Below are 13,867 nucleotides of genomic sequence, written 5' to 3'. Positions count from 1 at the left end.
TGTCGGGGGAGAGTATATAGTATGGAAACGGAAGTGGGCAGAAAGCAAACATTTTTGAGTAATAAAATCCGCCATCAATTCTTTAAGAAACTGCCCGCAAACCATTTATCCAAATGTTCATCAACTCCTTAACGTTCTCTGTGCTTTACCTGTTTCCACTGCCGAGCCTTAGCGAGTATTTTCAAAGTTAAATACGACTTTGACAGCAATTTGTACCACAATGTCAGAGGAAAGGCTGGAATCCTTGTTATTGCTATTTGCTACAAACACACCGCGATAGAGTTCCGAAACTGGAATAAATTATTATTGCATTTGCAGATAAGAAGTCAAGAAGAATAAATCTTCTCTTGTGAAAGGCGAACTTCTGTTTTGGGGCATTGCTTCTCTTTGTATACCGGGTACACCTAAATATGTTTGTTTCCTATGATTTGCACACATTTCGTTGATCTATTCTTTTTCGTTCATCAATTCAATTAAAAGCTTTAGTTATCCAATGTTTTGGTGTTGACTTGTTACAGCAGTGGTTCTCAACCTGGGGGTCGCAAAGGGCTGTCTGGAGTGTCGCAATGTATAATTTCATAAAGGAAATAATCTTAAGAATTAGGCAATATGAACTAACAGTTTAGCAGTATAGAAGGAGCAAAAGAACCACCGGTCTAACATTTGTCTTTGTGCAGCTTTAGCTGCAGTAAACCTGTCGCGTTTATGACGTCACCATTACACTTTTCAATTAATGAATCAAGCCTAGCTTCAGTCAAACGATGCCTAATAAAAATGAATGGACGCTCAAACCAGGATTGCCAGGAGGCCTAAAATTTGAACCAAAAACAATAAATTGTCCTAATTTTACTGCTGTGTCCGACGGTTTGCAAATCATTAGGACAGTAAGCTTTCTGCCCTAATTTGGCCAAATTTATTTGAAACATTGTGGGATGAAGTAAAACCAAGGGCTCACGAGGCCTACAAACTTTGTTTATACCAACTTTAACAACGTTAATTGAAAAATTGTTCGCGCTTCGCGCGATTTTAATGCTTTTCTGCAATAATTTTCTGCAGTACTGAAGTGTCAGGTGTAGTATAGGGCGCTTTAGTTCCAAATCGAAATTTAGGCCAAGTAACAATAAAATTTGTGCTAGGTTTACAATAGGTTACAGGCAAAGTATTTCTACTTTTCAGCGGTCATAACATTTTAAATAGCCTTTTCCAAAACATCCACAGAATACCTGTAATAAAATTTTGGTCTTGCCGTTTTGGCAAAGAGAAATAGAATTTACAGAAAGCTTTATTATTGCACTGCTATTAACGACTAACCGTTTTGTAAATTTGTAAGGGATTTTGGCAGTTACTTCCATGGATTCCCTTTAGTCTCGCACTAGGTTCATGCTAAATATTATTTCACCTAAAATGTCAATATCTGGCAACCCTGGCTTAAACCGTTTAGCTTGTTGTGCATAGCAAATTTTGGCCAAATTTTGATACAATCCTAAACAAGATTTTTTCCCTTTGGAATTTTGCCAATTTTAAAATGTGTTTTTTATTTACTCAGTTTTATTTATCATACGCTATAATTGAGGAGTCGCGCAAGTTGTCGAAAACTTGAAGGGGGTCGCGAGAACAAATATGTTGAGAACCACTGTGTTACAGAGAATTCAATTGTGTTTGAATGACGTTAAATGGAGTTCTATCAAGTATCACAAAACAGGGTTTCGTTGGTTGAGTGTTCACGGTTCCGAATTGTATTAGACGAGTCCATTGTTATCTCCGGATGGTGATTAAAACTTAAATTATTTGTGACGTCATAAACACGTTTGGTTCACTCAGACCAATGTCATTATCACAGTTGTTAGACTGGTCGTGATTCTGGCTCTATCTGCTTTTTGGGGTGGGTTTACAAGTACACGGCGACCCCGCCTGACAATCTCTTGCGACTCCCTTTGTGGTCCCCAGGTTGGGTAAATCATAAATTATTTATTTAATTCATAAAATTTAAAACATGGCATAACTTGACTCCGTAAAATGCAATTTGTGACGGCATGCTGGAGTAAACCGCTTTTTTGTCAGGTTTGGGTTCGGTACATGTTCGGTTTCTCTCAAAATATTCGGTTCAGTTTCGGTTGGGCTCCTCAAAATCTTACGAAAAAGGGTTCAGGTTCGGATACTCTTCGGACCAAACCTGAACCAGAAAAGTCAAACGGTTGGACTCCCTGTTCTAAACTAAAAAATGTCTTAACAAAACAGGAAAATAACAAAAAACAAAATATTCCCCCAAAGCGCGCGAAATTTTTGCAGTTAAATTGGTAAAATTAAAAAAAATCATCTTTTGGAAGGATGTGTCCTGGTACCCTATGCAAAGATCTTCCTCAATTGTACTAGATTGTTCTGGTGTAACATAATCTAATTTGGTCGTAAAAAGGATCAAATACAAAGTAAGGGGTACGAGGAAGTCAAAACCGTACAAATTTCGGGCGCTCTTTCACTATTGTACGTGAAAATTAATAAAAAAAAAAAATTCTTAAAATGCCGCATCCACAACGCATATTGTTTGGGTTAGGGTGCGGGTTAGCGTTTGGGTGAGGGTGGGTCAAGTTATTATTAATAATAGGCATAATATTACTTGACCCACCCTCGCCCAAACGCTAACCCGCACCCTAACCCAAACAATATGCGTTGTGGTATGCGGTATTATTATTTTTTTGTTTTTGCATAACTTTTCACGTACAATAGTGAAAGAGCGCCAAATTTCGTCCTGGGCCATATTTTTCGCTTACGTATCTATTCAGTGGTAATTTTTAAGTAAAGCATATATTAGATTAACTTGTTTGCTAAACAGCAGGAAACGCTGGATGTCCTGATAAAAACGAATGACTAAAATATAAATGCTGTTTATCAGTCCTTTTCTTGATTCACTGGCTATATGTGTTCATTCAATGTCTATATGTGTTATGCTCTAGTACAGGGGTGTCAAACTCAAGTCTTGCTGAGGATCGCATGACATAGGCCCACATTAATTACGTCAACGGGCCTCAATAACAGGCCTAAGAAACAAAAACTGTTTTATCATAAGTACCATTTAAGGTATGTGAACGGAGTTTAGTTGCACTTCTTAAGCTTTTTAATGTCTGAGGAGCTACAAGACCTCTAAAAACGTTGTGGCGCACGTGTTGAGCGAAGCGAACGCGAATTTTGTTTGGGTATATGCCAATATTTAAGGTAGCCAACCGTAGGCGCTGAAAATTGTGGATTTTTCAAACGAAAAATAGTGTTAAATCGGCAAACCCATCCTGTAAACACAGAATTTTGAATTTTCGAACGGGTTATGTGAGCTCCGAATGTGTAATTGTATATTTTGGCCACTATAAGGAAAAGGCCGCATACTGAAATTAATTACAGTGAAATATTTTCAGTTTATGACACCGTTATCAGTGAATTGCTGTATTTGCACCCTATTTCGATTACGTGAATGGTGTCTGTAGAGTAACACAAGCTGTAGAGTCGTTCCATTTTTCTCGGGCGCAGTAGAACTCGGAAATCAGACTCGGGTTGCTTTTACCCGACTTCGCAGTCCTCTTTAAAATAGCATCAAACGACACCATTCTTGCTTTTCTAGGCTTTGGCACTGAGAGAAGTTATGCTACCATGTATTTTTCTCATACACTTTCGTTGCTTATAGCTGTTTTATATGTAGGCCTACATTGGACAATACTGGGTAAGTTTCGTAAAATTGAATTATTGATAAAATAATTCGTAAAGCAGTCCAGTTGTCGGTTCAACAATTTTTTAATTTGTTTTGCAAAAAATAAATGGATCAGTTCAAAACAGTTTTAAATTGGACTATTTATAAACCGAACAATTTATTAAACAATAAAATTATAGATATCAAAAATCATATAAGGGGACTTTTTGTCTATTCCCCTTTATTGGTGGCGCTATTTAGCAATTTTTTTCTTATAGGGGCGATTATTTGTTGTGGTTTTACTTTTAGTTTAACCCCAAAAATACAATGAATTTTCTACACACATTTAATAAATGTGTTAATACCGTTTGCTTTGAAAGGATAAAGTGCACCTTTTATCAAAAAAACGTGGTTTATTTTGACAAACGAATAGATTTCCTTTTTGTGACCACTTTTAACATTTATTTTTTTTAATGAAAATACTTTGAATTACTTTTTTGTTACCGGATGTATCTAGTTGAAAACACATTTAAAAAAACAAACCCATGGATTGTTGCAAAAGATTAAAAATCTCGCTTTAAAGTAAAGTTTATATTGGAAGTTCTTAAAAATTAAAGAACATGACTTCTGTTGTATCATGTCCCCACATAAGTTCTTTTAAGGAAACACACGGCCTTGAACCGTTCAGAATTACTCAGAAATGGCTGGTTCATTGCAGTACAAATGAAGCCAGACAGGTAACTATAATACAACTTAAACCAATGACCTTACCTGGATTTTATAAATTATGTAAAACATTTGGTAAATAAACAGAGGCTTCACCTTTTTGCACAAAGCTTTAGGTTCCCAATCTCTATGAGTGGTTCCCAATCTCTATAAATATTTCCTGTAACTCCGGCTAAAATATTCACCAAGTGTTTTTACTGCAACAACACAATAAAATTACAACAGCCCCTATTAAGAGGTGACAAGACAGAAAAAACCTTCTTGACTTGTTGCTTCTAACCATACACAAAAAGTATCAAGAAGCTAACCAAAATAGAGAAAAATTGGAATCCCCAAAAATTGAATCATCTTGTGACACTTTTGAGCGATGGAAATGACACCCCTTTTTTTAACCGCTGACTTAGCCATAAACTGAAATTACATTAACACCTGTCTATAAAGTATGGCTAATCTTGCTAATGCCTGGCCGAATAATCGGGTTGACTGCAACTAAGGTCAAAAGTGCATCCCGCTACTATATTTTATAGAAAAAATTGAAAGAAAAACGTGCCATACTTTTTTTAGTGGAACAACACTATGTTTAATTTTTGCAAGTTTAATAATATCTTAATGATTAGGTAAGAAAAACTGCATCAAAATAAAAAAAACTAAGTTATTACTGTGGTTTAATAGCTAATATTCAATATGAAAACATATAATTCACATTATATCTTTAAGGTACGCGCAAGATCATGTGCCTGCAAAATCTGCAAGACTTATGCTGGTCGTTTACACACTTGTCTGCATTGCATCTTTTTTGGTTGCTATGAAGGGTAGGGAAAATATTTTTTTGTTGTTTCTGAAATAAGAATTGGATTTTATTTAGCTAAAAACAAACACAACACAGAGGCTCCAGATTGCTATTTGCTGCAATTCATAATTTGAAGGTGTCTTTAAAAGTCTAACGTGTGAAAAGCTAATTAAAACTTACATCTAACATTTAACAGTAAAGAAACAAAAAGGGAAATGCATTTCGAGTATTTGCATTGCAGTATTTTAAATAAGTGAACAATAGTGCATATTAAAATATCTAATAAGATTGGCAAAACTTATAAAGTTTAACCATTCCAAAGCATGTGTTTTTTTTTAAATTCAAAGTGGTTTTTAGTACCTAATTTAGTATTATCTAAAACTGGCAGAGATCTGACTTTTGAAATACAATAAAACTGACTACCATTTCAAAAATATGTGCACTAATGGTGCCTAAATCCAGAAACAATTTTAGATATTTATCTTAGGAAACAGTGCAACTGAAAATAGTATAGGCATGAAATCCAAAATACTGTGAATTAATAACTTAAAACAACGTGGCAGGTAGTAAGTTGACAGCTTAACTGATGTTAGTGTGACCTCTGTTACGCCCTAACAACATATATCTAAACATTTTATGCATTATTTTATTAAAAATTGTTTGGTATATTAAAAACTTTTTTAGTATGAAAGTAGTAACCTTATTTTGCAAGAAACAAAAATTCCCTGGAACAACATATTAGTTATTATCAAATGTGTTCAACCAATTTAAGAAAGTCAGCCTTATAGTATTGCTTTACAATACTAAATAATTGCTCTTTATTATTATAAATGGATAAAATATAGTATAAAGATAACACTTTAGTATGACAGAAAACAAAAAACATTAACAATTTATTAACATGCATGAATATCTTTAGACATCATATTCATCACCATGCCCAAGACACTAACCACTTCCTTGCAATGGATCTGAGTTATGGACAAACATTTTGTTTCCACTGTCAAGATTACATATACGACAAGCAAGTTGAACAAATTGCACAGGTACGACAATTTATTAACACACACAGATACGAAACTACAAACTAAGTATTATTGTTTTTCTAAATTATTTATTATACACCATGAAAACAATTACAAAGTTAAATATAAACCTATTAACATTAAAATATTTATAAAAAATGCTATCTATTCACTATTAATTATACCAATGGGTAAAAATTACACTTGCCGGTGATAAATTTTAAATGAAAATCATAAGTTTTTTTTCCAAAATGTTTAGGCTATTTTTTACATTCAAAATTGTTCTTTTTTAAGACTTATTACCACGATTAATATGTAAATTGGTATCACTATATCAGGGGTTCCCAACTTGTTTACGATCTCATACCAATTGGACTCTGTACTGCCTCGCATGTAACTGTTGTAACTGTTATTGAACAATTTATTCTGATCTATGTTTAGTTTTTTCTACCAGCATTATTCAATGCTAATTGTAGCTTAAGCTATACAACAGTAGATGATATCTATCAAGAGCAATCATTTGACATAATTAAAACCCACTGTCCCACAGTGTTGTACGGCTTTTCAAAAGCAACTGTGCTCCTAGTTGACAATTGACATGACCTATATTTTGAAGATCGTAATGATACAAAACGACAAAAATAGTTATGTAACAATAAGAATATGTTTTGGGTATTTTTTTTTAAACAAAACCAGATAAACGAAATATAAAGTTGTTAATCTAGGTTTGAAAAACCTTTGTGTTTCGCGTACCACAGGTTGGGAACCGCTGCACTATATTCTAACTTTTTTACAGGAAGAGTGGAAGAAGGTTTGCAAAAATAATGGCTGGAGTGAGAGTTTGCTCAGCACGCTTCCCTATTGGGAACCAACAGGTGACAGCTGTACCACGTTTGGTTTATAAAGTTTGTATAAAACTAACATTTTTTTAACTATTTATATACAAAAATGACATATTATTCACTGAACATTGTGTTACGACACAAATTATAATTTTTTAACTCTCTAAAAATGATTAAATTTTTTTTTTAACTTTAAATACTGCTATTTAAACCATGAGAGATCTCTTTTGTGTTCTCCAAAGAAAATCTTTGTGATCTTTCAGGAGTTGAGTTGGAGTATCTCCGGGTAAATCCAAAGCGTAGAAAAGTGTCTGCTGATAGTTATGTTGGACTTCGAGGATTGGTCAATCTTGGTAACACTTGTTTTATGAACTGTATTTTGCAGGTAAATGGAAATTATTTTATTTAAACATACCGTTTGTCTTGTTTTTGAAATAACAATTTTTTGACCCAAAGTTGTTGGATCAAGTGCAGAATTATTATTTTAAGACATAATCAGTTATCCTAATGTTGCTTGTGAGATTTAGAAATGTGAACCTTTTAGTCATAGACACTAATTGGTATTTTTTATATTTTAGGCATTTGTGCACACTCCAATCTTGCGAGATTACTTTCTTGCCGAAAGACATGAGTGCGACAAGGAACAATGTCTTGTGTGTGAAATGACTCATCTTTTCCAGGTTGAAAAATATATTTTTGTATTATGAGCATTCTAAAAGATTTTACACAAATAACAATATTTCAGTTTTGTTTATTCTCAGACATTTTAGTTAAAACACAGATTAATGTATTTTCTTATGTTCCTTTTTAAGGAAACTTTAAGGAAGACTTTTAAACAAACTAAAAAGGCTGTACATATTAAACACATGGTCAGAAGGCAATCTTAAAAAAAATCTCTCATCGTAACCCGTAGCTGCATTTGTTGATACATATTGTACTTTTTTTCATTTTGGTAATACAAACACTGGTTCTAATCGTGTTTTGTTTTTATAGAAATTTTACGCTGGTGAGAGAACAGCGTATGTGCCATTCAGACTGCTCCATCTAGTTTGGACAAATGCTCGGCACTTGGCAGGTTACGAGCAGCAGGATGCTCATGAGTTTCTCATAGCAGCCTTAGATCTGTTGCACCAGCATTTAAGCGCAAGGTAACTGCTTTGTGTCAAGGTAAGTGCTAGGATTAAAAATATCCACAGTGCTTGAGTTAATTCCCAACTTGGTACACCGCTTGCACGTGTAGCTTACCTGTCAAAGTCACGATAACGCCAAAAGCTAGCCAGCACACAAGGTCAGCACAAAAATTTAACGACGAATAAAACATATTTAATTATTTATCCTGATTTTTTTAGAAATTTTTTTTTACCACAACGATAAGAATGGTCTATATTTACAAAATTAAAAACTATATTTAAAATTAAAAAAATATTAATATTCAATTATTCATATTCGCCATAATTTAGAAAAAAATCATTTACACACCGAAAGAACAAAAAAATTATTTAGCACTTCATACCTTCCCAACGATCCCACACATGACCTGGTGAAATTTGAGGATTTAGGCTTTTATCGCCGATAACTGATACGAATAGTCATAAGCTTAAACGCCTGTCACTTGCGAAATTTTACTTACCAAGGCACTTCTACAAACCTTATAATGCCATAGAAAGAACAAAAATTAAATATCAATTTTGAAAATATTTCATATTCAACATTTCCAATTTACTTCACAGACTGGGTATCTCTTGCTTTGGCTGAACTAAAATATTTAAAACGGCTTCTGTTCATTTAAAGGCATACTTTCAAGTTCTAATTCAGTGATTCTCAACCTTTTATAGCTTGCAGCAACCCTTCAAATTAATAAATAATTTTTTAGCACCCCACTGCAATTTTTGTTTAGTATTTCACTGAAATGCCACTATAAATGGAACCGGAATAACACAATCAACTTAAAACGTTTAGGAAAATGTCATATGATATATAAGTCTCTAATCGTGCACAAAAATCAGACTCTTAAAAATTCTCAAATACCTATCAGCACCCTTGAGCATTAGAAATGGCACACCAGGGCGCCGCGGCACCCCGGTTGAGCAACACTGTCCTAATTCATGTACAAAGCTTTTTATTTACCCAAGTTTTAAAGTCGTCGCAAATTATATTTCTACACCAAAAGAATAAAACGATAGCTTTGATTAAAACGTCTTTCCTTGCTTTGTATCAGCGTCGACATTTCGACCAATAACAACAACAACAAGGTAATAAGCGGGCGTCCGGCTTGCAACAGCACCGGAGACGAAGTGAACGGAACGGACGAGGACAGTAACGGGAGCGGGAACCCGTGCGATTGCATCATCGACCAAATCTTCACCGGCGGCTGGCAGAGTGACGTCACGTGTCAACGGTGCGGCGGAGTGTCCACCACGATCGACCCCTTCTGGGACATTTCTCTTGACCTCCCCGGTAAGTTTTAGAAACCGCGCTTTATTTTCTGCTTGTCATTTTTGATTTAGGATTACTCGATTAGGCAGCGTTTTGTAGTTGTGTAATGACTATAGGGCAAATATTTTTTGACTTGTCAAAAAAAGTCAATATTTTGTCAAAAGTTGCATGTTAGGGCAAAATTTGTCAAAATTATTTCGAGGTAAAATCGTTTAAAAAATGCACAAACATCGTTTGCAAAATTAACAAAGACTGTAATAAAGTATTTAAAAGGGTCGTTCAGTTTATTACTTTATCAAATTTAGTTTTTAATTACATCCAACAACATTTTAACTGCATTACATCTTCAATAGAGAAATATACGGTATACGAGCCGACAGAAATGAACCACGCAGGCCTAAATTATCGTATTAGGTTCAGTCAAAATTTCTCATGTTTTTTTTGGTCAAAATTTCTCATATTTTAGATAAAAAATATTCGCCCTTGTAATGACTTATGAGTTATGACTTAAGTCTTTTGGACAAATGACTTTGGTTAAAATGAACTGTTTATATTAAACAATTTTTTTTTATGTAAAATTGGGTTATTTATCTCAATTGTTGCACATAAAACAATTTGCTTGCTATATGTCGCGTTTATGTTATTTTTTACTTTATTGCCCATAATCGGACGATGTTCCCAGTTGTTTATTTTTATGACAACGACTTGACTTGCTCTAATTCCGACTTAACTGGGACTTGACCTAGCCAACATTTTACTTGGACTGGGACTTGGCTTGTTATTTGTTGGAAAACTTGACTTGGACATAAGTTACTTCAAAATCACTTGTTTACAATTCACTGGTGTTGTGATCGACAATGAGGTGCTGACTGTAAGAGTTGGCTTTATACTTGTATTACGTTACGTCCTCTACTTAAAAATGTAATTAACGAAGATTAAAAAAATAATTTTGACAAAAATTAATAAATAAATAATCGATTGCAACCATATGCATAAAACAGTGGTTCTTAACCTTTCATGATTGGTGCTCAGCAGCTAATTTGAGGATCGTGTTCCGAAGTAGTCTATAGCCGTTTTCACGTTTCATTCGTTGCGCAACGTCACAGATTCAAGGAAGGTTCTCTTAAATTCCCCATAAGAAACACAAATTTTAGTTTAACTAATGAATTGTATGCTGATCCCTCAACAACCCCCCCCCCCTAATAATAATATAATAATATGCCACAGGCCGCACGTTGTTTGTGAAGTATTATAATTCCTAATTCCTTAAAATATACAAACTGAAAACAGAAAATGACCAGGAATAATTATTGAGCATTTTTGTGTTATAACCTAACTTATTTGTTTAGTTTTATTCAGAATTATTATCTCCTTGCCAAAAAAGGCAGCCTATTATCCTATTAAATGATTAAACTAATAATAAGCTCATTACGAGACACCCGTAAGGCCTTAACGCGTTTCTCTGTAAACAAGAGTTCGTTGTTTTTTAACTGCTTATATATTCTTTCTTTAGGCTCGATGTCGAGTCCTTGGCACTGTATGTCTCCCACTCAAACCTCGGCACCTGGCATGGGGCCAACTATTGCGAGCGCAGTCAACGGCCCACCCTCGGAGCGACCTATGTCGCTTAAGGATTGCCTCAACAGGTATCGACTTCTAATACATATAGACATTAGTTCAATGCCAAAACCAAAATTCAGCATTTTGTTCTTGTTAGGCTTTTGTTCTTGCAAGTTTTATTCCTTTTTTTTTTAATTTTAAATGATTTATTTCAGTATTTTAACGTTAAATTGTGATTGCATGGTTAGAAACGTTAAATTGGTTTATAAATTTGGTTTTATATTTTGCTTGTCGCACACATGTAAAAAACATTAAATTACAATATTGTGAAGTTAACATGTACGCCTATAACTTGCGAGCTAAATATCAACCCATGTTGGACGATTGGTACTGACGAAAAAATGACCAAAGAGGCCGTTTTCGCACCATAACAAGCAACTATGGTTACTTTCAAGATTCACTCGTCCAGAGCATTTGGGTAGCGCCGCTAAGATCAAGTGCAGTCGCTGCCACAGCTACCAGGAATCTACCAAACAGCTAACCTTAAATAAGTTGCCCATCGTTCTCTGCTTTCACCTTAAGCGGTTCGAACACACGAACAAGGTAAACACGATGCGGCGTTTGTCATTCCATGTTTGCCATGTAACAGTGTTGTAAACAAGTCGTTTTTAAATGACTGAAAAAGTCCCAGTCAAGTCATTTGGAACGTACTTTCAAGTCAAGTTTTTCTGCAAAACTAGCACGTGTAAAGTCTTAGTCCAAGCAAGTCAATTTCACGTGAAGTCATTGACATAAAACTGAAACGTTAAACTAATAAACTTGCTTAAGAAATTCAACTATAAACGCTATACAACATGATAATTGTTTTATACAACATAAGAAACGTAAAAAATTTGAGATGTATTGCTTTCAACTTCCAATTTTAGCAGAGCTGGTCTCCCTTAGTGCTCTTATTTATAGTCAATTTTTTCAGCCCTTTTAACTTTTACCCCTTTCATGTAGTAGACCTGCATGTTCCTAATTTAGACTCTATACTCCAAGTAAGCTCTCTATACCAAGACTAAATATATATATATATATATATATTATGCCCATTCTTGAACTAAGCCTTATTATGCCCATTCTTTGAACTTACCTTCATGCCCAGCTTTCTACTCGTGGCTTGTTACTAGACATTACCACTGTGTTTTTCATCAATTTTCCGCATCTTTTGATATTTGCGTGTGTGGACCCGTTACGACTACTCATCTTATGTCTTTTACGCATAACGAACCGCATCCGTCTTTCTAAAGTAGGTTTTGTGTCTTCTATAGTCTCGCCGTAAGATCGCTACTTACATTTCCTTTCCGATGGATCTTGATATGAGTCCTTTCATGGCGTCGAGGCGCAGTGCCAACACACGGGACGAATCGAGCGTCGACGACGTTTTGAAAGAAAACAAGTAAGCGGAAGATTTGTTCTGTTTCCGAATCTGTCGACTTTGGCATATTTATGTTATTCAAAGTTTTCTTTTGTGTCAGGCAAATGCTAAACATTTATGTATGTCGCCCCTTGACTGACTGCTACAAAAAAAGATTGTTTCGGCAATAAAAGGCTGTTTTTTATTTTGGAGAACTAATACATTGTTTTACGCAGATCGTAGTCGGTCATGTAGTTGCGAGCGTTTCGCGCCTAGGAAATGTTCTAGGCAGCACTCTTTCCATACCTGTACTTTTTCTTGAAGGTATTCTCTGTTTGCGGTGGTCAACCACTTGGGCTCGTTGCAGAGCGGCCACTACTCTGTGTACGTTCGCCAGCACGCCGATCAGTGGTTTCGCTGTAACGACGCAACCATTTTAAAAGCCACCGAGGCCGACGTCTTACATTCCGAAGCCTACCTTCTTTTCTATCACAAGCGCTATCTCGACTACGACTAAAGCTGGAAAATTAATGCACGCGTGCCAATTTTGGCTTACGTCCCTTGGGTTTACACTTTACGAGCTGCAGTTATTTGCGAATTAGGACATTGAGTGACTACTGTCGTTTGCTTAGGGCTTGAGGTGACCAAATCAGAGTCTTTTGTGGTCAGCTCGATTCGCAAAAATAGTTTGAAGTAGTATCAGCGACGTTGCGAACGCAATTTTGTGGTTGAGATAAAAAAAATATTAAATTCGTTGTGAATTGACAAATTAATATAATCATTTCTGTCAATATTTTTGGTTTGGAAGATCTTCGCGGGAACTACTTTATATATATACAAATATTTCAATAATACGGTATAAAAATGGAGGAGTGCTATTAATTATTGTCGTTGTTGAGCTAGTTTGTCGTGTTGAGCTAGTTTGTCGTGGCCATTGCTAAAGCGGTTAACCGTATTTATAAATCTTCTTACTGTCTCAATCAAGTTTCCGAGCAGCAAAGTGTTGCTTACGTTCAATGAGTAGAAAGGCCCATCTTTAAAGATTTAATGCAGTTCTGTCAAAAAATCTTAAGTTCATGTTCGCGATTAATTTTGTAGGTATTCTTCGAACTTTATTTTCGTTATTTGCACCAAAAACGTTTTTCGCAGCACGAAGTCGTTGATTTGGTTTGCGTATTGTGACAACACTATTTATTTACAATCCATTTGTGCTAATAAACTGTGTGGCGATACATGTTTTGAATAAGTTTTTTTGTGCCTTTCTCTTTCTGGCATTATTTAACATAACAACAACTAAAAACAAAATCAAGCAAGAAAACAATTTTACTTATAACTTTGACTTATATTGCTGGATTTTTACAAAAACATATTAAGACAAATCTTATTTAGAAATTTTTTGTGGAGGCCGGATACAGC

At 34.9% G+C, this 13,867-nt stretch overlaps 1 protein-coding gene across 1 annotated transcript; it reads left to right on the top strand.

Moving 5' to 3' along the window:
* The first annotated feature begins 4,026 nt into the window (after nucleotides 1–4,026).
* Nucleotides 4,027–13,677, top strand: LOC146136627 (ubiquitin carboxyl-terminal hydrolase 22-like). Its single transcript, XM_083395010.1, has 12 exons — nucleotides 4,027–4,410; nucleotides 5,117–5,211; nucleotides 6,109–6,235; nucleotides 7,011–7,089; nucleotides 7,320–7,441; nucleotides 7,635–7,736; nucleotides 8,050–8,204; nucleotides 9,275–9,513; nucleotides 11,006–11,138; nucleotides 11,508–11,655; nucleotides 12,366–12,493; nucleotides 12,776–13,677. The coding sequence occupies exons 1-12, from the start codon at nucleotides 4,294–4,296 to the stop codon at nucleotides 12,966–12,968; spliced, it is 1,638 nt and encodes a 545-aa protein (XP_083251136.1). The 5' UTR covers nucleotides 4,027–4,293; the 3' UTR covers nucleotides 12,969–13,677.
* The last annotated feature ends 190 nt before the right edge of the window (nucleotides 13,678–13,867 follow it).

Source organism: Ascidiella aspersa, chromosome 8 (genome assembly GCF_963924565.1).
Source record: "Ascidiella aspersa chromosome 8, kaAscAspe10.2, whole genome shotgun sequence".
Taxonomy (NCBI): Eukaryota; Metazoa; Chordata; class Ascidiacea; order Phlebobranchia; family Ascidiidae; genus Ascidiella; species Ascidiella aspersa.
This window is presented reverse-complemented; position numbering and strand designations above follow the sequence as displayed.

Excerpts from the sequence above, each read along its gene's own strand:
- LOC146136627 (XM_083395010.1), top strand. The coding sequence starts at position 4,294 with ATGACTTCTGTTGTATCATGTCCCCACATAAGTTCTTTTAAGGAAACA. Across the intron at positions 9,514-11,005 it reads CATTTCTCTTGACCTCCCCG|GCTCGATGTCGAGTCCTTGG; the intron begins GTAAGTTTTAGA and ends TTCTTTCTTTAG. Across the intron at positions 12,494-12,775 it reads GACGTTTTGAAAGAAAACAA|GTATTCTCTGTTTGCGGTGG; the intron begins GTAAGCGGAAGA and ends TTTTTCTTGAAG.